Source organism: Benincasa hispida, chromosome 10 (assembly GCF_027475165.1).
Source record: "Benincasa hispida cultivar pf3 chromosome 10, pf3_genome.v1.1, whole genome shotgun sequence".
Lineage (NCBI taxonomy): Eukaryota > Viridiplantae > Streptophyta > Magnoliopsida > Cucurbitales > Cucurbitaceae > Benincasa > Benincasa hispida.
The window spans coordinates 4,777,681-4,802,542 of record NC_143487.1 but is presented as its reverse complement, the minus strand read 5'-3'; the positions used below and the strand labels follow the sequence as shown (position 1 = coordinate 4,802,542).

Sequence of the window (24,862 nt, the reverse complement as noted above, 5' to 3'; positions counted from 1 at the left end):
ATCTATTACAATTTAGTAGGCGAACTATTTTTGTACGTATAAATACCCATGTGTCTCGTCGAGGAATGGAACTGAAGTTTGTTGAATTGATGGAATCCCTTCCATTCTGTGCGCATCCACTGCAAGCTCAGTCCAACTCTACCATGAACTCCCTTTCTTCCAAGCTCAGACCCGAACTTCACCACTTCAGAGTTCTCTGTACTTCTTCTTCTTCTCCTTCTTCTTCTTCTTCTTCTTCTTCTTCCCTTCGTTCTCCAGAAATTCCTACAAGAACTTCTTCTTCGGTCCGGAAAAAGAGCAGCGGCGGAGCTAAATTGAAGATCGCCCACACTCAACTCAAGGACAACTGGTTGGCTTCTCTTTCGTGTCCTTTTCCTCTAGGTTACGATTACTCCGCCAATGCTAGCCCAGGAGACCTAAATCCGGCCTCGGACTGTGTTATTGGCGTCGATCCTGATGTTTCTGGTGCTGTGGCGCTTTTGAGAACCGACGAATCGATTTCTTCGGCTCAGGTAATTGGTTTCGTTATCTCGTTTTGTTTACTTTAGGTATTTGTTTTACACATTCCTCAAATTTGTTTGAGGCTAGGGATTCCAGTGGTATATGTTTATTCTTATGTGGATTTCTCGGCTTATCGTTGTTGCTTTGTTCATGTTTGGCAATTGGTTATGTATACTTGGCTGCTTTAGCCATAATGATGGAGGGATGAAAAATAGTACGCAGGTGAAAGATTAGAAATAATAATAATAATAATAAAAATCATATTCATAATTTACTTAGCTGCAAGCATGGTTGAAGTTTTTTTCCTCCTCTCAATACTCAGGGGATAGTACTATTAGTGCATAACTATATTGTTCCTCTGTATTTAAGCCTCGCGGGTGTGGGAAATGCTTGTTCATCAAATGTAAGACTAAGTGCTTATGGAATGTAAAATCTAACTGTATTACATACATCAAAGATTTATCAACTCTTATAGTTAAACTATTGAGGAGTAGTGGCTTTGCAGATGTCTCCATGTGTTTCTCTTTTTCATGACCATATTTACTCGAGGTCCATACAGTTTTCCCCCTTCCTTTTCTTCCCATTTTTTTCCTTTTAAATTAATTTAATTTCTTTTTAACCTTTTATGTTTTTTTATTTGTTAGGTGTATGATTCTCCTCACCTGCAAGTACTAGTTGGTAGAAGGAGACGGAAACGGTTAGATGCTAAGTCAATTGTCCAACTTCTTCACAGCTTTAATGCTCCCATTGGTAAGATTGTATTTCTGTAGGTTATTGCCTCTGAATATTTTTGCATACTGTATGTCATACTGGAATTGGGTGTTTTTTTTTTAGTTCTCAATTGACATTAATGTTTCTGGGTAGGACGACTACGATGAAATCAAAATGAATATTTGGGTGTTAATAGCCAAAATAAGTTAAGTAGAGAAATTGGGTATGTTCTTTGATCTCTCTTTCCCCAGCGAAGATTTACAAAGAGTTTCCATAAAGCAAAAGGAAATGCTGTACTTAATGAATTGCACTTCTTCACCTGAGGGTCTTTAGTTTCACACTTCTTCTTTTATGTTTGTTTAGTAGGAAAATATATCAATATCCTTGTTCTCTTCTTCACATTGCTTCTGGGGTCTCCTTATTTTGATGCATACTTCTATTTTTTATTTTATTTTATTTTATTTTATTTTATTTCATTTAACAGACGTGATTCTGTTTTTAATGAGTTGGTGATCCCTAACTTTAGGAACTATGGCATATCTGGAGCAGTCAATCCCATTTCCACAGGATGGAAAACAGGTATGTGATTGATTGTAATAGGACTTGGTGGAACCTAGATCTTGTGCTAAGAAGACACAATCCTCTATAAAATTGCCAGTCTCTTTATCCTGTTTTTCTGGACTAATCATTCTTTTATTTTTTTTTCCATATGGTCAAATTTATTCACTATAATCAAACATCCAGACTGATAAGTGGTCTGACGTATTTGGAAGAAGAGGACCAAGAGAATTGTCATGGATCTTCTCTCACGGAAAGCCCAGTTTCTTTAAGGGATAAAAAAAGGAAAATGATGCACAGGAGTTACTTTGTGTGTGTGCCTGTTTTTCTCTATTTCTTTTTGAGCTTCTATGACATCTTTTTCCATCTTTTTCTTATTTTAGAGGGTTGGTTGAGCTGAAACTCAGTTATTTTATTTTATCTTATCTTATCTTTTTTTTTTTTTTGCACCCGTGTGATCCTTACTCATCTTGTGTTGTATCTATTTCCTTATTTTTAATATTTTTAAAAAAATATAATTATAAGGGAAATTATTTTAAATAACAACGGCCGAAAATATTTACAAATAATAGCAAAATATCACCGTCTATCTGCAATAAACTGGGATAGGCTGCGATAGATTACTATCTGTGTCTATCATGACATAGACACTAGTAGTTGTCTGTCGCGGTCTATCGCAGATAGACAGTGAAATTTTGCTATATTTGTAAATATTTTGGTTCATTTTTTCATTTTTGATAACAACCCTAATTATAATGCATTTTTTCCATTTGAGATGTCTAACACTTTTAAGGCGAAAGTTTTAGTTTGGCTTCATTAAAAGAAGGAATATAATTAGTTGGAGCTTTTTTTCTTTCCTAATTCCATTTTTTTCTGTGAAGGGGTGGTGGAGTGGAGGATTTGGTTATGGATTGTGGATTGGCGTATTAGTTGGGTTGGGGTTTTCTGTTGTTCCTGTGCCATCTCTTGCGTGGAAAAACAAATTTGAGCTCTCGGGAAAGGATACTTCTAAGGTCAGTTCATCCAATTATCGACATTAGTCTAGCTAGTCATCTCATTCTCATATAGATCAAACACTTCACAATTAAACACAATCAAGGGCAAGCTAAGTAGCCATTTACTTATATTGTATAATCGATCTCTTAATCTTCATTGCACCATTACTAATATGTAAAAAGTTAGTTGCAGAACATGTAATAGTGGTTAAATTTCTGATTTAATTTAATGATCTTACAATTTGTATGCTCTTTCACAATCATCCCATGTTTCTGTTTAGTTTTTAAAACTTGACTTTTGCTGATATGTGAAGAATTATACTCTTACCACCTCTACCAAATGGAACAAACGGTCACAGAGCATGCCTTGTTCATTTAATTGTAACCTCTTCTAGTATACCAACTTTTCTTGGAATAAAATGTTTATGAAAGTGATGAATTGATACTAGAAGTTAAAGGATATCAACTTAACTTGAACTTTATGCTTTAATTTTTTTAATCAACTTTTTTTGCTCACTTTATTCCCTCTTGAGGACTGTAATCTATATTACTTTATTATATTTGATAGTAACGAATTAGCCTTTTATTCACTACTGATTACATTTTATGTAATTTCACACGTTGAAATTATTTACTTTTATTGGTTTCGAGAATTAGTTCCGCTATTTGTCCTAGTAAATGCTAAAAGTCAGTTATATTCGTTGGCAGGTCCTGCTTTCTGCAATTATTATATGCTTTATTGTATATTTTATTATCCAGAAGTTTTCTTTCCTAATTTTATTTTATTTTATTTTGGATATTTACTTTGTAGGATGACAGCCGGAGGATTGCATCTGAATTATTTCCGTCTCTAAGCCCTCTTCTGAAAAGGAAAAAAGATCACGGTATCTTATTATGTACTGTACGCTGCATGTTTCAAGAGTTATTACTTTCCAACTTTAATATTTGGACGAGAACTCTGATATCATACCTCATTAATCATTCACAACTTTGACTTTTTTTTTTTTTTTTTTTTTTTTGGACAAAATGTGCGATAGGCAAGTCGAACATCTGACCTCGAAATGGATAGTTAAATTCTATGTCAATTGAGTTATGCTCACATTGACATTTCAAATATGGAAGTCTTGACCTTTGAACTCATCTCTACTAAGTTAGAATGAGGGCAATGTCGAAGCTATAAGTAAATCAACACTTATTTTGTTAACGTTTTTCGTTTTATGATTTATTCCTACCTTCAGCAGAGGTGTTCTGAAGTTATTCTGCCCAAGTAATGAAATTCCTTTTTGGAAATTTCTGATTGCTGGGGACTCCAACATTTGTATCTCCATGTCATTGTGTCATGAACAGGAAAAACAGAGTTCGGGGCAATATGATGAAAATTATTATTTCATGGACCCCTTAAATATTTTCACCTTGCAGAAGAAACCTCTAACATCTTGGTCAGGACCCTCTTATGGTTTTTCTCGCATTTGCAGGGAGGGCTGAGGCTTTACTCATTGCTGCTTATGGAAAAGGCTTGAACTTGAATTTGGAAACACCGTCCGTCTTAGAGGATTCGGTAGCATCGTAGAAATGGCAGATAGTCCTGGCTTTCCTCTTCCCATGAATTCAGGTTCAAGTTTGGCATTGAATGGAATGACTGCAAATAATGGATCTGAGTGCATTCCCCATTTGATGAGATTATTTGCTTTAGATTATTTGATTAAGGTTAACCATTCATTTTGCTTAGTTAGCAGTACCTCAGTAACCAAAAAATTGTTGTAGACTCTTAATATGATTACAGAGATTGACATAATTTAACTATATTCTTTAAGGAGAGAACTATCCTGCACTCTATTGTTCACCATTAAATCCTTTTGTTTCTTTTTCGAGTTAATATTTGATTGAATCAACCAAATTAACGGTGTAAAACAGTCATTATAGATCTATCTTGAGAAAGAAAAACTTGGTTGTACTTGTGTCTACCAAACTGAATATAGGTAAAATTGAACTAAATTTCCATGCTTAAATAGAACAGAACCAATCTTATCAGACAACTGTCACAGATTGAGTTTTTAACTTCAGCAGCTTTGAGAAGGAATCTAGGTCACTTTTATCAAACCATAATGAAAATTGGTACAACCAATTATAATGAATCTAAATCATAAATGTAATTGAATTGTTTTTTATCGTACTTGTTTAGAATTATGAATTTTGTCACATTTAAGTATGTCAAAATTCATAATTTTTTCTCAAAAACAGCAACAATGCTAATCGTTACAATAACCATAACAATAACGATAATGATACAACATAATTCTCAGATACAATTGAATTGAACACGCTCTGATTGTCAATCAATTTGCATTTTTTGTTTATAGATTTGCAAGTGGATCTATATATCAGTACGGATGCAAAACACAAACACCAAAAGTAATTAAATAGAGCCTATTTTCACATTATCATTAATTTGTTACGTTTTTGTTAGGGGTAAACAAGGCCCAAGAGTAAAATATCAACAAATAGGGAAAAACTCCCTTCTACGAAATGCTACTGAATCATGTAGAAAGTTTAACTCTAAAAAAAACTATTATTTTCCTCGACTCTTTAAACGAGAATAAGAAATAGAACAAGTCCATTTTTTTTAACAAGAGAACAGAAACAGAACTTCGTTATATCTTTACATCTAATTCATATTACCTCTTTAACACTTTAAATTACAAGAATATAATAAAGTTGAATAAAAAAATGTTCTATTACCAATTTAGTTTCTAAAATTTCAAATTTGTCTATTCAGGATTTTATTTTTAAATATCTGATAAGTTTATAAATATTGTGTGTCCAACATGTACCTGATTTTTTTTCTTTTTTTTTTTTTTTTTTTTTTTTTAAAAAAAAGACTAATAACTTTTGTAACTAATAGATCCCTAAGTTTGTGTCCAATACTCCAGGGTGGTTAAGATCTTGAAATTGATATGGATCAGATAAATCTAGCCTGTGGGGTACATCTAATCACTTATGCAGAAATCAAAAGGTTGGACAAGAATCAAAGAGAGCTACTAAATTAGAGGGTGAATTTTGACAAGGAATTGTAGGTAACATCAAATTTACCTTCCTCAACTCCTTCATTGGCTGATATCTTCCAATAAAATTTGTGCCATCCAGCCTTGAACGATAAAGATAAACAAATCAAGTCAAATAATTTTGGGTCAATATCCCATCCCTTCCAAAATGGTTCTTTGCAAGTAAAAAAATCTTCCTAGTAGGCCCAAAGCTTCTATTTGAGTGTAATTTCGTAGATGACTCCTTGAAGATTCCCAACCACAGATCGTGTTCCAGCTACTTCAGTCATTTGCATCCCATGCCGAGAAGCTTCATCAAGTATCAGTACATCCATGCTACAAAGGAAATGCATAAAAAACAAACTTTAGTAAATAAAACAAACATTCATTTATGAAAGTAGTTTCCTCTTATCGACTGTATCAATAAAGAAACATCACTCGAAATCGATGGAATACCAATGATACATGGTTTGGAAAAAGGTGAAAACAGTCCTTTTGGATTTTGGTTTTTAGTTTTTGAAAATTAAGCTCACAAACACCAATTTCACCTTGAAACTTATTGCTTTCTAGTCTACTTTTTACCAATATTTTCAAACACTAAGCCAAGTTTTGAAAATTAAAAAAAAAAAAAAAAGTAACTTTTAAAAACTTATTTTTGGAATTTGGAATTTGGAATTTGGCTAAAAATTGAACTCTTTTACTTAAGAAATATGCAAACCATTGTAAAAATTGAGAGAAAATAGGCTTAATTTTCGAAAACTAAATAGTTATCAAACAGGTGTAAAAGTCACAAAAATAAAAAGTGCTCATTTTCAAACATAAAACCAGGAAGATAAGAAGAAATACGATGGAGCAGAAGAGAAAAGGAGTATGAAGCTTAAGCTAAATTTAGATGTCTACTTTGGACAATGACATCCAATGGTCCTTGACTAAAATTTCTCAAATTCTTGCTTTCTAGAGAACCTTCTGGAAATCCATATCAATCTATATTGTGATCTTTATCACAAAGCAGACAATTATTATATAGATGCAGAGAGATTATTCACTAAAATGGTAAAGGAACATAATATCAACAAAGTAAAAGTTGAGAGGTTTCTTCAGATGTTGGAAAAATAATAATAGCAGAAAGCCAAAGAGCTACTCACCTCTTAGCTCGGGATACGTATGCTAGAATGAATTTGCATTTTCCTCTTCCTCGTACTTGGAGGAGCCGTTCGGCCGTTTTGAATAGCAAGGGTACACTTGATTGTTGAAAGCTTAATAATTGTCAAGGTTCTTTAGAGACGAAAATGTAACATTTCCTGTACAAACAAGCTATAACATACATTCATGCTCGTTGTTTCATTCCTAAAACCATGCGAGGAAGTGTTAACCTCTTCTTTCGCTCTTAGTTAAAATTTTGTAAAGTTAAAAACATGTTAGGCTAGAAACAAAACCAAAGATGCTTCTTCTGACATTCTTTCTATTTGGTAGATGGTATAACTTAGAGAAAAAGTATAAGAAAATTATTGAAACCAACCAGTTAGAGTTTTACTTTCATTTCTCCTGCTATTCTATATCTGCATGGAAATTCTCAACCTGATAAAAATCTTTAATAGAAATATAGAAAATGAAGGAAAGAAAAGCTACTATATGTGAAAGGATTGAAAAATAAGTAAAGAAATTAAAATTGAAGGAGAATACCTAAAAAAAGAAAACCACCAATCCTGCCTTTCAAAGTCTTTCCCTCCCTCATATGCCAAACCAATTATTGACCAAATGTGGCGGGCATTTTCCACATACGATTTAAAATGTGATATATTTTTAACTAATCGAGTGAATTACCTCGACTCGTGACTTACATAAGAAGTCTGATTAAGTGATAGAAGCATTTTGTTCGTTTCTAAGAATAACCAATCATTTAAAGAGGGAAAAATGAAGATGAACAATCCATCATACCCTATCAGTATTGATACTTCCTAGGAGGTTACGATATGAAAACACGGTTATGCACTCACATTTTACATTTTACCAATTAGCAAAGGCAGGAATTTTTGACGAGTTTTAGGACTTTGGGCTCATTCTATATCTCCACTGTTTATCACCAAAACTGATTTGTCAATTCAACATTTCTCGAGCAAAATGAAGGAAGTAGAAGGATATAGATATCAGCACCAAGAATTAGATCAAATCCACCAGAATACTTGTCTATAACTTGGGTTATCTGATCAGAATTTCCCCATTCAAGCTTCTCAGCTGCTAGTCCTGCATAGAATTGTAAATATCAGCATATCCAGAAACAAGTAACTTATTTTCCATCTTGTTTCTCTCACCAGCAGAATTCCCAAGGGATTCAGGAGATGCATGAAGCTGTATGTTTTTCTTCAGGATCTGTGACATAATATATACGAGGTCATCAAACAACAAAAAAGAATAACCTCTAGTTATTTAAATAACTTTAATTTTATTGAGATTAGTCTAATGACCTCGCCTTTAGAACTTCCTCATTATGGTCTGTCAACACCACTTTGTGGCAAAATTTGCTGCAAAGTATTCCAGTGATACCTGTATTTAAGACTCGCCCATGCCATAGCAGAATTTCATCAGTGGGCACTATATGGAAAATAGCAATACAATAGAAAACTGATGCTTTTGTTTCATCTTCATGGAGTAGCATGAATAGTCTCTTTAGTAATATGATTTTACCAGGATTTGTTCCCCCATGAGGTATTCACAAACCCCGACTTCCATCAGCTTTAGCCACCTTCATTTTATTTTTTGAATGAAACGTGTATTGTATAGAAAAGTCAATCTCATTTCACATTAAAATCAAAGTGTTTTTTTTTAGAATGCCAATAAAACATTGTTCTCTGTTTTTTGACACAAACGTCTGTTTCTTATACAGAAAAATTATTTGGATGGTGTTTTGAGTTGAGTTGTTCCCAAGTCATCCTTAATTTTAAGAGAAAACTTCAAGTGTCCAAAAGAAAATACGAAAATCACAGGCCACAAACAGTAGAAATACAAATAACTGCATGGCAATATATAAATATTACAGAGTTCCTCACTGATACATTTCTATAAAACAGAATTACACCCAAACAATATGTAGATTGATTTTTCTTTTTCCACCGGAAAAAATTATAAACATACCTAACATTACTTTGAAGAATGGGAATGATACTTGAAGAAAATTCTTAATTTTGAATGTATTCGTCTCTGAGCCTTACAAAACAAGATGCCACGTCCTTAGAAGCACGTGCTTCATGCACATTTTTAAGTTGCTTGATATAACCCAAGAACAAAGTCCTCTTCTTCATGTTTACATTTTTTTAGTATTATATTGCGTCTAGGTTGTTCACCACGTGCAATATATAGCAGTATAAAGGAATGGAAGGAAAGTTTATCGAGTCATTCTTTTGTTTATGTCCAATAGTCTGCATTGAGAAATATTTTGAGAACAAGACAGAAGTTCGATGTACGGCCAAGCTGGCCATTTGAAAACGTGGTCCAGTGAGATGGGAAGTTATAGAACTTCTTATGTAACTAAATTGGGAGAATTCATTGGACATTGAGAAGTCATTGGCTCTTCTAAGTGTACTTTTCACCCTCTTTCTTATTTTCTTTTGTACTTGGAATTTTTTATCATTACCAATTGGACTGAGTTTCCATAATTTACTCTAGTTTAGGAGCTTCCACCTATTTAGTACTTTTCGTAGTATCAATGAACAGTTGTTTTTGTCTCCTAGGAGTCTGAAGTTTGATGTTCTAAAATAAATTCAAGCTAGTTTCTTCTTGTGTTCTGGTTTTGAAGTATCGTGGACCAATTTCTGTAGCATATCTTGAACTTCCGTTAGAGCCCCCAGTTTTTTATAGTTCTTTCTCAATGATTTCCCTTTGTATCGCCTGAACCTTTGTCTAAACATAAAATACTAATGTATGCACCCTCAAATACCCCATGCTGCTTATCCCTTTGTAATGCTTAATTTAAAGGCTTTTCTAGTGTTAGGATGTGATGAGGGGTGCTAAGGGGGTGTCAACTTAGTTGAGATGCCCGGGTGCACCTGCTGATCCTTATGACTGCCTTGTAATTTGAGGATTAGTCTCACTTCATTTTCTTAATGAATAAAGAGACTTGTTTCCTTTAAAAAGAAAAAAATACCCCATGCTGTAAAAGCGAATTCTTTAATTTCTATTCTCTCTCTGCTTCTCACTTATAAGTATGCCATCCAGTGAGTATAACCGTACTAAACATGTCACTCTGTGATTTACATGTGCAAACTATGCGAAGTATCTCTGCTACAGAAGTCACAAGGGGAAGAAATCAAATTCAATCAAGTACATACCAACACCAGATCCTAATTCAATGATAGAACATCCTTGAAGCAGGTGAGAATGTCCGGAAAGATAATTGTTCATCAGCAAGGCACCGGGCCACACTAATTGCCCCGTTAAATCAAAATCAGCTGTTTCAAGAATTGTTAGTTCAGCAACATTTCCAACAAGTCCTATAACTTGATGTGCTCATATTGGAGGAAAAAAGGATCAGAATATTTCATCGAAAATAAATTTCAACATTAATATAGCATGCATGATGTATACCGCTTCATCTTCTAGCAGCTGATGTTTAAATCTAAAAGCCAGGAGAATATATCAATTTTAACCTCAAGTTTTAAGATCGTCGAAACATCAAATCTTTAAAGGTCGAAAGACACTGAGAAATTCAAGAAACATATCACAGAAACCAATCCAAGACATTTGGGGGCCACACTGGAGCAAATATGGAATGATAGACTATATTTTTTAACATCATCGATAACTTTGAAATCACAAAGGATTTTATTGTCCAACTAATACATGCGACATAATAATTTATGTTCTTTAAAAGAACAATACTTAAGAGAACCTTCTGTTTCACAAAACAAAAAGTTATTTGGTGAGCATGGCAATTTCTTTAACGGTTCAATTTTTTATAAGATGGACAAATGTATCTATGATCTATATTAAGTACATAAAAGCTAATGCATTTAACAAAATTATCCAGATCACTAACATTACATCTTGACGTCAATGCATACTGAATAGGTCTTCCAATACGTAATGGCACATATGAGTTACAATAATCAATATAAATGGCAACACTAGGGGATGAGCATAAAAAAGCAAAAAACTGAGCCAACCAACTGAACCAACCAACTGAACCAACTTTAGAAGGTTGGCCTACAGGTGTAATCGGACAGGTCAATTTTACATGCAATAAAACCAACCAGTCACTCGGTCGACAAACCTAATAGAGGCTCAAATAACTATGTATAAGTATATATATATATATAGAGAGAGAGAGTACTGGATGTTGCTTGCGCGTGTAGCGCTACAACAACTTTCCTTGAAAGATCATTGATTGATGATGGACTTCCCAAGGTATTTTTATTGTTTTTTTTTAAAAAAAATATTTTTATTTTTATGTTTCTTCCAATTTTTTTTTCATACTTGTTTCCTTCTTTCTCCATTTCTCTCTCTATCCTTCTCCTGCCTCTTTCTCTCTTCTTTATTCTATTCTCCTTTCTTCTTTTAATCTCCATTCAGTACTCTTTTTTTGTTCAGTTCACCAGATTTCCAAAATCGACCAAAACTGACAGACAACCGATGTGGTTGGTCAGTTGGCATATGCAAGCTCTTCAAAACTGATGCCAACTAACTGATGATCACCCTTAGTAAACATTGATATTCTATTTATTTATTATATGAATGTTAAAATTGTGATACGACATTTCAAATATCTTTCTCCCATCAATGTGTTCCAAGGTGTGACGGAGAGAAAAGTTAGGAGAAGGGTTGGATTTTAGAAGACAAAACTTTGAAACAAAGATTCCTTCCAAACCCTGTCTATGAAAATAATAAAGTACTCCCCAATTAGCATTAACAACAGATAGCATTGGCAAGGCCAATCCAAGAATATAACCTGATTTTTCAAATATTTCAAATATGTAATATAGGCCCTGAAACTCAACTCTATCCTAATCTAATTTTTCAAATATCCAACATTAACTTTCACAGTTACCATATTTTTATGGTAACGTCTATAAATTTTATCATTTCAATAAGTTGAAACCCTAACACTTCCCAAAAAAAAAAAAAAAGGAAGAAGAAGGAAAAAAAATCGAGATAATAACATTGATCACTCTTAAGAAGTGATCGTCGTAATTTGATGCATTTGGGAACGGAGATAGGCATCTTGGTGCCAACAATCACTTGATAGTTTCCTACAATTAAAGTTGTTAATATCATCCAAATTCAGAAGCGAATAATAACATCCGTAAACTTATCCGATTAGCATAAAGCAAATCATGCATGTCGTTTCATTTGGCGTCATCCAAACTAACAAGGTGGTGTGGAAATGTATAGGGAAGTGAATCCAACAAGAATATGCTTGGAAAATCCTTAAGTAATCCGAGAAAAAAAAAAACTTAGTAAATAATAATTTAACGAAGCAATCACGAAAAACGGAACATATTCCCTAAAATCCAGAAGTTGAAAAGGCAAACTCACTGGAAGCAGACTGAAGGCAGAGGAGTTCAATCTCATGGGACCCGAATGTAAACGTGGTGAGCTGATAGCTGCACATTCGTATACCAGATACCATAAGATTCTCGAAGAAAGAAACAAAAAAGAAAAATGAATTGATAAAGAGAGAATTACTCGTTGTTCACAAAGAATGAGGGATCTAAACAAACTATGTCGTCTTCTTCCTCTTCTCTCTCCATCTATCGCTGTCTTTGCAAGAGTTTTGACGATCGGAAGGTCTATGACTCCGCACCGCAGCTCTTGAGTTGGGTTAAGCTCCACCGCACAAAAATGTCCGGCTCTGTTCAGTGAGAGAATAGAACCCGACTTCGAAGGAAACATTTCCTATATTGCGTACTATCAATGCTCCCATTCGTAATTTTGTAAATAATCAAATAATATTATTAATTTATTTTGTGGAGATTTTCGTAAGAATGACCAAATTATGGAGAGAAAATTTCTGCCCATTTTGAAATTTAGATTTTCTTTTAATCATTTATTGACGACAAATTTGATGAAATTATTGAAATGAATTCGTGTACGCAGAAAAACTCATCTCACTTCCACTTTCTCTTTTTTTCTCCACTCATAGATCACTCTCTTCTCTCTTGCTCTCTTCCTTTCCCCACTCACAGATCACTCTTCTCTCTCGCTTTCGCTCTCTTGCTTACACTCTCGTTCTTTCTCACTCTTTCGTTTTTTCGTATTCTTGTTTTGTCAAAGTTGGTCGCTTCAGGAGGAAGATGAAAGAGAAAAAGAAAATTCATTATACTTGGTCTGTCGAAGGAGAAGAATAAGAAAAGGAAAAGATGAAAAAAATAATAAAAAAAAGTTTCGCTGAAGTTGGTCCGCTAGAGAAGTTGTGGTTGCACTTGAGAAGAAGAAGGAAAAAGGAAAAAAATAGTAAACTTGTAGTTTCACTCATCCATGACATCTCGGTTAATATTGTTTTTAAAAAACGGCAATTTTCTCTATTTTGTGGCCTCACTAAAAGGAGCATAGCTCAATTTGGCATACAAGTGAGTTAAACCACGAAGCATGTGATTCGTATCCCCTACTCCTATTTGTACTAAAAAAAATTGCAGCCTCGTATCATTCTTAAATTCTATTTTCTCGACAAATAATTAACTGCCATATTATAAAATTTCTCGATTTTTTAATGAGTGTGAAATATATGAGATTTTCATATGAATAACCATAAGTATCGACTTTGAAAAGAAAAATAATTAGGTGTCACATGTGATGTACCTATTTGTAAAAATTTCTAGTACTCTTGTGTACCATATGTTGGGTTTTATGTTCTAAAACTCGTGGTTTGTAAACATTAGAACTTATTATGAGAATTCGATAAAATTGTTGTTGAATATATTGTTTTTTTTAGAAATCTAATAAACCTAAGTCCCTTGACTATTATATGAGTACTTGAATTTTATGTAGAGACATATAAGTGGATCAGATTCGAGTAAATGGCCAAAATGATCTATAGTATATGAATAAGGTTGGGTACCTTATTCTGGTAACACTATTGGACGTGGCCTACTCTGTAGTTGTTACAAAGTGTTGTAAAGTGCTACATACGAAGTGATCCTAATTCATGCATATTGAGACATGAGGAGTGGGGGTGTCCTGTGCAAATGAGTTTTGTGCAAGATCGGACCATAAAATCTGTCACTCTTACTTTATAACGTTGTTTACTGTTTAAGACTGACGATTTCAAAGCGATGACCTAGGTAACTTAACCTTAATCCTGAGCTAACTATGAACTCCTGTTTGTTCAGGATTATCCTTTGATATGCAAACGATGAGAGTAAACCAATTGCCTCTGCTCAATAAGCTTACCATTTTGGGGATAAGACCAGATGAATAGTTGGGAACATAGGGTGCAAGAGGGCATTCACTCCTACCCGATTAGGGTTAGTAAAGAGATTGTTCCATTCAAGTGTTGATTATGGATCTTGAACAAGAGGCCTCACTCTTTCATTGGCCTGAGAGGGATTCGATTTGTTGATTGGATCACAAATTAATTGTTCATTAGGGGATCAGTGAAACTTAAGGAACAAGAGGTAATTATGGGGGTAAAACAGAGATTCGACCTAGCCGTTATTACGAGCAACCTGTGAAGGGTTAACTTACTAATCATGGTTATATCGAGTGAACATAATATATCTATAGTGAAGGGAGTTCAGCTATGGGTTTTAGTGGAATCACCTATTAGTTAATGAATGGGGGTTAGATCGGTCTAATGAGTTTAGTCGATTAATCTCGGATCGTTGGAGCCCATGATCTGTAGGTCCACGAGGTCCCCTACTAGCTTGTAAATGGGTACGCTTTAGGGTAGCTTGAGAAATTAATTTGAAACGTTCAAATTAAACAGAACAAGAGAATAAATATTTAAATATGATTTAAATATATAAATATGATTATTGTGCAAAAATTAATTTAATATTTGATATTAAATTAATTTATGAAATTAATTTAATAAAATCAATTTTTGAATGAAAATGATTTAAAAGTCATTTTTTGTTTTAAAAATAAAATGGAAATTCGTTTTGCATGGCACAAAGTGGAAAAAGGTTTTTCTCCATTATCATCATCTTTATGCTGACACGTAAACCATGATCTTCTCTATTTTGATTCTCCAAGCATGAGTTGCAAGACATGCACTCCATCTCTTTGCATGTTCATCTCAATATATAAAGAAGATTGGAGTTGTTGGAGAAGAGTGATATATAGAATTCGGAGAGAAAAATCGAGGAGAAGAGAAACTGTCTTCTTAAATTTGCTGCTGTGAGCTTTCCCTGTTTCTTCACATCTTCAAGCTGTTCTTGAGTCCCATAACTCTGCCTAAAGCTCCAAGAGCATAGTAGGGAAGGCTTTGAGGTGGTTCACGTTGATATCAAGTGAAAACAACAACTGAACAAACGATTTTCTTGAAGAGTTCTTCAAAAGTATGTTCTGAAAACCTATTTTTATGAACAACATGCTTTAGTTTTTGCCAAAATTAGTGAATTAGAATGTTTATGGATCCTTGATACTTCTGCTGCTTATTCTTTAACTCTAATACCATACTCCCTTTGTTTGTGCATGTCATATAGTTGCCCGATTAAAATTTTCCATGTGGCAAAGATCTTTCTTAAAAAAGTTGAGTTGTTTTTATTTTTTTAGTATGTAACAAAAGTGGGTTGCATGGGATTATAATATATATTACCTGTGGTATTTATGCAAAAAAGATAAAACGGAATTGAATTTCCACTCATAAGGAAGGAAGGTTAAATACCTTTTGACAGGGTTGCCTTTTTGGATGAAATTATGGTTGGCAATAGGGTCGGGGCGGGGCGGGGGGCATCCCCCGTCCCTAGCCCTGGGGGGGGAAATTCTCCCCCATCCCTGCTTTGGCGGGGGCGGGGGTAGGGATTCCCCATCAGAAAAATGGGGTCTCCTTGGGGCTTCATTCCCCGTTTCCCTGCGGGGAATCCTCTACTAGTTCCCTGCGGGATTCCCCATTTTTTAAAATTAAAATTTGATTTTATTTAAGTTTTTTAAGTTTGGGCTTGGCTTCTTGGGCTTTGAGTTAGAATTTGGATATTTAATATTGGGCTCCAATCCAACACTATACATTATAAATACATATATATAAAAATTATTTTATATATTATAAATATATATTTATAAAAATATAAATATATCAAATCGGGGGTTGGGTATTAATGGGGGTGGGGTTGGGGCGGGGATACCGTCCCTATCCCCGGATGGGGCTCCGAAATTTTTTTTCGATTTGACCCCATCCTCGGACAAACTAGAGATTCCCCGCTTCGATCGGGGCGGGTCCTCGAGGGGAATTTTGCCAACCATAGTTGAAATGGGATGGTGTTCAAACTTCCGAAATATATTATAGATAGTAGGCCCTCCCCTTTCTGACTGGACTAACTCTCAAGGTTAATCTCCTTAAGAGCATGTTGCACGACCACTCATTCATCTTGACCAAATAGTCGAACCTATCTCTTAGCAATTTATTCTTTTCTCCATTAATAACCCCTTCCCAACCAACCTGCCTTATCAATTTTGTAATTAAAAGAGGTTAATTTGGTCTAAAGTTGTCAGAATGAGTTGTTAGTAGCCCATAAACAGGAAAATCTTAATGTCAAGCTTGGACTGAAGACTTTTAAAGGTTGCAAACTCCCCAACCTTAGCCAAAACACTACTTCCAAAAACCTTTTGAATCTTGTCAACACAAACATTACTACTGTTAACACCCAAAGAGAACCTAAGAGACCTAATCCTCAGAATGTGCAAAACCCATCTCATAATGACAAAGGTAACTAAGGGGGTAGAGGCCATTATGAATACTGTACACCTGCCACCTTTTGCAGCCTTAGTTGTAGATTAAGGGTCATGCATAGGCCCCTAACTCAGCCTATAGTTAGACCTCCACTTTATAGGTTCCGTCAATAGCCAAACCTAGCCCAACCTACTTAAACACGACTTGATGATTTGCAAAGTACGAAGGACTTATACATAAATTATAGGGAACTTATGTAAATGGTGTGATGTACCAACCACACAATCATCCAACATTGTTTGAGTTGATTATCCTAGATGTAACCAAAACCATATAAGACCTAGATATAACAAAAAATCTTTGGTGCCCCATCTGACTTGGACTCTTGCAAAATATGAAAAGGAAAATAGTTGGCTGAAAATGACACCTCTCCCTAGTTGATTCTCTTCTCTCAAATTGGTTTTCTTTGTATACCAGAAATAAATATGCTTTCTTATAGTACACCTTTTATACTAAAGTACTTAGGGGAAGCAAAAGTTGGTCTAACTATGTCTCCGGGAAATAAGCCATCTGTGGTTATGGTTTGTTTTCTGAGTGAGGTGCTAAGACATTTCCCGCTAGCCGATCCAGAGGAGCTAATACTCTAAGGGCTATTATTACCATTCCTCTTGCCTTCTACTTGTCTTTGCTTCAATCTGGGTCAACAATGTTAACTTCCTTTCTTGCGCTGAAGGAACCTATACCTTCGCTACTAGTGCTACTTCAATGGATTATGGGTAAATGTTCATGTTAGTCTCTAAAATAATAGGAAAGGATTCCGAGATTATTAAGTTCTAACGAGATTATTAAGTTTTATATTTTATCAATTTTATAACGACTATTTCCAACATGCTAGACCTAGAATGACCATGCATAGATCACCCCTCTTTGTGTGGTCCATTCTAATGACAACATTCCTACTTTTATTATCACTTCTGATACTGGCAGGGGCTATTACTTTAAGGAACTCTTTTTATAAAGAACCTTTGAGCGGAAGCGGATTGTCCAAATCCCATTTCGATTGAACACATACATTTACAGTCAACAAGAACAGATTATGCATAAAACTAAATTAGAGCATGCTTTCAAAATAATAAAAAAAAAAGTTTAGAGATTATACCTTTGAAGTACCGTTCTTCAAGTTAATCCCTCGATCATACTCGTTCACGAATGCGTCAAACAAGTTATGAACTCTCATCAAACAACAGTAAATAGCAAAGAGTAAACTCGAACTAAAAAGGACACTACCACTTAGTGACCTTGGTATTCTCAGTGTGAGAATCTAGGAGTGGTGAACTCTGGCTAATTTTGGTTAGAGGGAAGTTTGGAGATTGGAGGAGGAAGACGATCGAGAAAGCAACGAAGCTATCGTGTAGGCGATCAAGTCTATCGCATAGACTTTCTTACTCAATCGTTTAGTCTCTCAAGAATCGTGTAGAAAGACTTTCAAACGTGAATACTTGTCTGTTGGAATAATTTTAAAAAAAATATATTTTCATTTATCCCACATTTGCCATAAAACCAAATAACTTCCCACTAAGGGTGGTTAGAGAGAAAAATGGATAATTATCAAATAGTTAATAAATTATAAATAAATATGATAACTAACTTATCATATATTTATAACCTATAGTTTTAATATTGCATCATATACAATATATAAACCATAGTTCTTTTTCTCTATTTTATGGCATTTAAGATAAATTATATTTATATTAAATTTAATAACTATGAATCTTATTCATAGAAAATATATTTGAATCATACAAACATACAATAATGTATCAAATATATTACATTAATTATATCATATATAATTGAATTAATTTAATTATATCATATATAATTAAATTCCCTATTATTAATTTGAATATTTCAAATTAACCTAAAAATTGATTCTCAACTTAAATCCATTGAGCTACCAAGGGAACCTTATGGAGCTACAGCTTGAAGCTCCAACGGTATGCGAATAACTGATTAAACTCTTTAATCACATTATCCACCATACATTAACTGTCGAACACTCCACTAAAGACCACAACTGTACTCTTCTCACTATAGATATATTTCTGTGTCTATTGGATATAATCAATCAACCATACGATGACCCTTCACAAATTACTCGTAAGTACAGCTGGGCTAAATTACCATTTTGTCCCTGTAGTTATACCTAACTTCTTAAGTACCACTGATCCCTCTAATGAACAATAGATCATAGTCCCACTATGACTAAACCCCTCTCGGGCCAAGAGAGGGTGTGGCGCCACATTGTTCAAGACCCGGAATCAACCCTTAAGGGAGCAATTTATCTACTTACCCCTGCTTCGTGGAAGGAATGAATTCCATCTTGTGTAACTGAGTTCCCAACTCCCCAATCAGACGAATCCCCAAAATGATAGGCTTGTTGAGTCGGCGATCTGGCCATTCTCACCCATACAAATCAAAGGACCGTCCTCATAGGCAGACGTTTACAACTCACTCATGATTAAGGTCATGTTATCTATGGTCATCCTAGTGAAATGAAAGTCTCAATTATGAATGACGTTATATAACCGATCGAAACTTAATACAACCGTTTCTGATCCCACTGGAGGGGGAGACCCCATATTATACCAGCATCTCTTTTGGTTCTTCGATTGGCCCTTTTCATATGAAAATTTGAATACACATTGCACTATATGCTGGGAATGTTTGCTTAATGGTACTCCTACTATGTTCGTAAGTGGTTTTCTAGTAAAACCCCGATTTGATAAAAATGGAGTAGTGCATGCTGCTCCTAATTATTGCTTGAAAATAAAAAATAAAAAATAAAAAATAAAAAATAAAAAATAAAAAATATAATTATAATTAAAAAAATATAATTTTTTCTCCAGTTACTTCATAATGCTTGCCTCCCATTCAACTAATTCAATATAATAATTTTCTTCCATGTTAGGATTCTTTCTCTCTCACTTGCTCATGCTCACTCTATCACTTTCACTTACATTTGTTGCTTTCAAAGAAAATATTATCACATGGTAGGAGTGTTTGTGGATTGGGTTGAAACACTTTATCTAATGCAATTATCCGAGTTATAATTTTCTTCAACTCAAATGACCCTTATTAAATAGTGAATTCAATTCACATTTTGGTCAGATAGGTTCGATTACTCACCTCATTTACTTAAATCGAACAAGTTAAATGTTCTACGTGAAAATTTATTTTCATATATTGAATTAAGATTAGCAACTCATTTTTAATTTATCTTATGAAAAATGTATTTCTAAACTGCTTAAAAAATTGTTTTTTGGGGTTGGAGATAAATTATTTAAAAAAGTCATAAAATTAAAATAAGTGTGTGTATATAAAGGCAAAATACACTTGTCACCTAGCTTTGGTGTTAGTAATTTACATGTATGTAATTCTATTAAAGACAAACATTCAAAATTTAGGAAACTAGAAGGCTGAGTGCTCACTACAAAAATTACATCGAGAGAAACAAGTTATCCAAACCACAGAGAAAATGAGAATAGAGTAAAAGAAGCTCGCTCTTCCAATACTTTGGAAGCCAAAGAATGTGCTAGAACATTATTCAAACAACGAACATGATTAAAGAAAACATATCCATAATTAAAAGTCAAAGCATGTTATTTCTTGGGTTGAAGGTTTCTCTTATTATTTATTTCAAGTTATTGAGTTGTGATAATTGGATTCAAATAATTTGTGTTGGACTTTTTGGGGAGAGATTAGTTAGCAAGTTTGATTTTTTTTTGTAATCTCTATCATAATAGAACCTACAGTTGTCGAAGACTGAGTTTGAGATGAACCAATATATATTTTTGGATGTCATTCTCTTTTTCCCTTATCTTGCTTATTTGCTATTTTATGATCAATTACTTATTTAGCTCTAACTTGTGAAGTGCGAATTTGAGATATAATTTACTTTATTCTTCATTTAGTTATATCTCGTATAAGTGGTATTAGAGCTTGAGTCATGGGTGTAGGGATGAAATCCCTAATTATAGCGAAAAATATAGAACTTAACTCTTTATTAATTTGAGTTTTTTGGAATACCCATACACCAGATAATTCCAGAAAATTACAGAGACCAATAAAAAAATGCCTAATGTAAAAATAACCTAAGTTAAGCCTGCAATTAGAGAATTCAGGAAGGATGGAGAGCATTACTTATTTCGACGACTCAGATGAAACGACAAAATCAACACCACCACGATGGTTACCTTCCTAGTCTCTGAAAAATCTTCTAGGCTTTTGGTTTGTGGGAACCAATTGAAATTAGGAATGAAGAAGGTGAAAGAAAAATTGAGAGCAAGAATTCATAATTTTCCTATGAAAAACTATACCTCTTCTGTGATAAAAAAAAATAAAAAAAATAGTGCTTTTTTTAATCAACAACGAGGTGAGAGTGAGCAACGTGGGATCAACCACATTTCAAATAACTCCCCTACATGAGAGTTATCTAGTCAATTTAATTAATTAAATCAATTAAATTAATAATTAATTAAATCTAAATTAATTAACGATTTCATTTAAATAATATTAAATGAAATATCTATCATATAACCTATAATTTTTATTCAATCAATTAAATTAAATAATTATTCAATTCACCAATTAAATAATTACCAAATTAAATATCAAATATTTAATTTAAACTATATTTCTTTCATAACCTTAATTTTAATATGCATCAAATATACATTAATTTTTAACCTATAGTTTTAATATGAATCCAATTCACATTAAATTAATATTTGAACTCCTTTAAATATTTAATTCTCCCATACATTAATTTTGAATCATATCCAAGATTAAATTTATATTATAAAGTTTAAATCAAATATAAATTTATATTATAATGTATCATTTTACATTATATTATTTTCCTAAACGAACTTGAACATTTCAAATTCAATTCATGGCATAGTTACCTCAATTCCCTTTACGAGATAAGAAGGAAACCTCATAGACCTGCAAATCAGAAGCTCCAGCGTATGAGATTAATTGACCAAACTCATTAACAAAATTAATCAATATTCGTTAATTGTGGGTACACTCCACTAAAGACGCGTAACTACATTCTTCTCACTGCAGATATATTTATGTGTCCACGGATATAGACTAATAACAACAAGTTAATCCTTCATGACTGCTCGTAACATCAATTGGTTCAAATTACTATTTTACCCCTAGGTTACCTCTATATCCTTAAGTACCAATGCTCTTCTAATGAACAACCTGTTTATTGTCAAACCATTAAACAGAGACCCCTTTTGGGCCAATGAGAGGATAGGTTCTTTGTTTAAGTATCGGTAACACCACTTAAGAGAACATTCATCTACTTACCTTAAAGTGGAGAAGGAGTGAAATCCATCTTGTATCATTATATTCCCAGCTCCCTGCTCGATCTTGTCCCAAAAATGGTAGGCTTATTAAGTCAGCAAACTGGCCACTCTCACCCATACAAGTCAAAGTACAATCTCTTGTGAACAAAAGTTCACAATATACTTAAGATTAAGACTGAGTTGCCTAGGTCATTATATTAAATAGAAACCTAAATAGTCAACAATATTACATCTAGTGGTCACTATTTCTCGGTCCAGTCTTATGCAAATTCATTGCATAGAATATCTCCAATCCATGTCGCCTACACCTGAATGCGTCAGATCATTGTGTTTGTATTAAATATAAAGTGGGTCGTATCCATAGTGTCACCAGGATAAGGTACCCAACTTTATCCTTATACTATAGACCCTTTAGGTTGTATCTTGAACATTGATCCATGTATGTCTCCACATACAGTTCAAGACTCATAAAATAGCCTAGGATGTTAGTTTATTGGATTTAGGGTTATTAATACAAATAGAATACAACACAAACAATAACACTTATTGAAATTGAAGGACTACGAGGTCTGATGTAGAAGCAAGATCGTGTCCTAATTTCAATTTTACAAAGAATTAAAATATTGTGAACTAAATAATGAATATCACAGAGATTTCATAGTATGCTTTATAAATAAACATTGAAGGAAATTAGGGTTGGTCACACTTACCCTTGAAGCCAAAAACTTCACGAATTTTTTCTCGATCTAGTCATGAACTCTTCAATTGATTACAAATAAGTACAGTAACCCAAAATGGCCACCACTAAGAGGTAATCCCCTGTATTCTCCTTAGTAGTTGAACATTAGCAAAGATGTGGGCTTTGCTATGATTTTGAAACACTTCAAAGAATAACCCAAAGACCTTTCTGTGTAAGAAGCCAGGAAGAAAAAAAAAAAATCAACGTGTAACTTCTCATCATTCCACACGATTGAATGAGATAAAATAGGAGGAGGGAGTAATTCCCTCCTCAATTAAATATTATATATTAAACTATATGTTATATCGAATATAACATATAACCTATAGTTTTATATTGTATCAAGTACAATATAATTTATAGTTTGATTTTTCTCAATCAATTATGGTATTTAATATAAATTAAATCTATATTAGATTTAATTATATGAATCTAATTGATGACATGCAGAAATGCATGTCATCTTAGACTTTTTACTTAGAATCATGAAGGTTGTTAGGTAGAATATGCAGCAATCATGAGAGGAATTCACGAGAAAATGAGCTTGCGTCAATCAGCATGTCGAATCTCAGCCAACCCGTTATTTTGCGTTAATTATGCGTTCAATGTTCTATTTTTGTAGCAAATGCAGGAAATGAACGCAAACGCAAAAATTGGACCACCGCATAGATGACCGCATGCGGAGAAACACTCCATCACAAAGGCAAATGCATCGATCAATGCATGGATGTTGCGGTAATCATCCGTATGCGTCCATCACATGGGAGTTGCGCTCGTCAAACGATTGTGGTCATCATGTAGAGTTGCGGTGTTAAGCGAATGCAGCCATTGAATGATTGCGGCTACGTGACAATGCATTCTAATGGGATCAACGCAAGGTTGGTGGAATAAACGCATCAATGCATCTACCTCAAGAAAAACCAAAAGATGATGTTGACATTTCACTTACCATGCCGTTAGTAGCAGAGGTTCAGAAAGGACTAACGCGCCGAACGTTTGACTCAGAGTAGTCCAATTAATGTTGTCGGCGACTCAAGCTCTATAAATAGAAGCGGACGAGATGAAATTCAAGTTATCCGGGGAGGATCCTTGTGATCCAGGGATTTTCCCCGCGATCCAGACAAACGCGTGAGAAGATAGCTGAGATTTCTTCACCTCATTCATTCATTCCGAGTGACGACTAGAGCCTTCGACCAAAGCTAGATCTCGAGATAGTCAGCTCGTTCGCCCATCCATGGCACCACCGGTAGCCTTGACGCACATCCGCTGGGAGCAAATCTTTGCTCCCAGTCGGTCATTTCCTTTTCCTTTCTTTTCTCATATTGTATTGTATGACATTTTGGAATTAAGGAATTAATACAATTTGTTTTCAACGCATTTCTCTATTTCTTCGACTCCATCTCCATCTTCTTTGCTTAACATCTTTACTTTCTTTGTAACACTTAGTGGGAGTGCTTGGGTATTGCATACTTAATCATGTGGATTAGGATTATGAAGCATGTAGCAACCCACCGAGAGGTGTGCATTGCGTAAGTGTGTGAGTAATCTTATTTGCTTAGTGTGAAGCTGCTGCAACGCCTGTCTATAGGCTACGCATTGCTTGTCTATGAGTAAAGTCAGCAACAATCAATTGCCTGGGAGGGTAAGTGGTTGGATGCATTAAGCAATGCATGCATTGTTCACTAGAGATAGGAGTAATCTTGCATTAACCAAGTTCATGCGTTTGTCACTTTTTATGTTGTGCCCAACACCCTTTTAGAGCTACTCGAGAGAGAATCTAAAGAAGGAACCTAATGAATCGAGAGAGCTAGGTTAGAATCTAGACTCGAGAGAGCGAGATTAGATCGACATAAGCAAGAGATAGGGACTTAGAGATAAGCTTTGTTTGTCAACACTACATCGCATGCACCCTAGGAATAGGTATGATATTATGTGGTCGCATTATTTTTGTGTGTGTCACTCTGTCATCGTATAAATGAGAATAGAGACTTATGTGTAGGTCCTATAGCTTATCGCATATATCACATGCGTTCTAGTATTAGAAGTCGTAGCATTTGCACCAAGAGGGTGTTTACTATTGTATGTGTGTTGCATGATCGCATGGCCTGCGT

At 34.2% G+C, this 24,862-nt stretch overlaps 2 protein-coding genes across 4 annotated transcripts; one reads left to right on the top strand and one right to left on the bottom strand.

The window, feature by feature from the left end:
• On the top strand, window positions 1-4,616 carry LOC120089147 (MutS2). The gene is made up of 6 exons (XM_039046561.2): window positions 1-512; window positions 1,146-1,251; window positions 1,739-1,791; window positions 2,652-2,783; window positions 3,577-3,649; window positions 4,241-4,616. Exons 1-6 carry the CDS (start codon window positions 66-68, stop codon window positions 4,333-4,335), a joined length of 906 nt encoding a protein of 301 aa, XP_038902489.1. The 5' UTR covers window positions 1-65; the 3' UTR covers window positions 4,336-4,616.
• Window positions 4,617-5,779: 1,163 nt separating this feature from the next.
• LOC120088063 (Putative methyltransferase family protein) lies at window positions 5,780-12,726 on the bottom strand. Of its 3 annotated transcripts, none has more exons than XM_039045101.2 (8): window positions 12,485-12,726; window positions 12,335-12,402; window positions 10,132-10,251; window positions 8,277-8,350; window positions 8,119-8,176; window positions 7,949-8,050; window positions 6,952-7,063; window positions 5,780-6,142 (listed from the first exon to the last, which is right to left on the bottom strand). In XM_039045101.2, exons 1-8 carry the CDS (start codon window positions 12,547-12,549, stop codon window positions 6,022-6,024), a joined length of 720 nt encoding a protein of 239 aa, XP_038901029.1. In that variant the 5' UTR covers window positions 12,550-12,726; the 3' UTR covers window positions 5,780-6,021. The 3 variants fall into 3 exon arrangements, with proteins under 3 accessions (XP_038901029.1, XP_090161641.1, XP_090161642.1); XM_090305515.1 differs by having other exon boundaries at window positions 7,949-8,041; XM_090305516.1 differs by lacking the exon at window positions 10,132-10,251.
• Window positions 12,727-24,862: the final 12,136 nt, after the last annotated feature.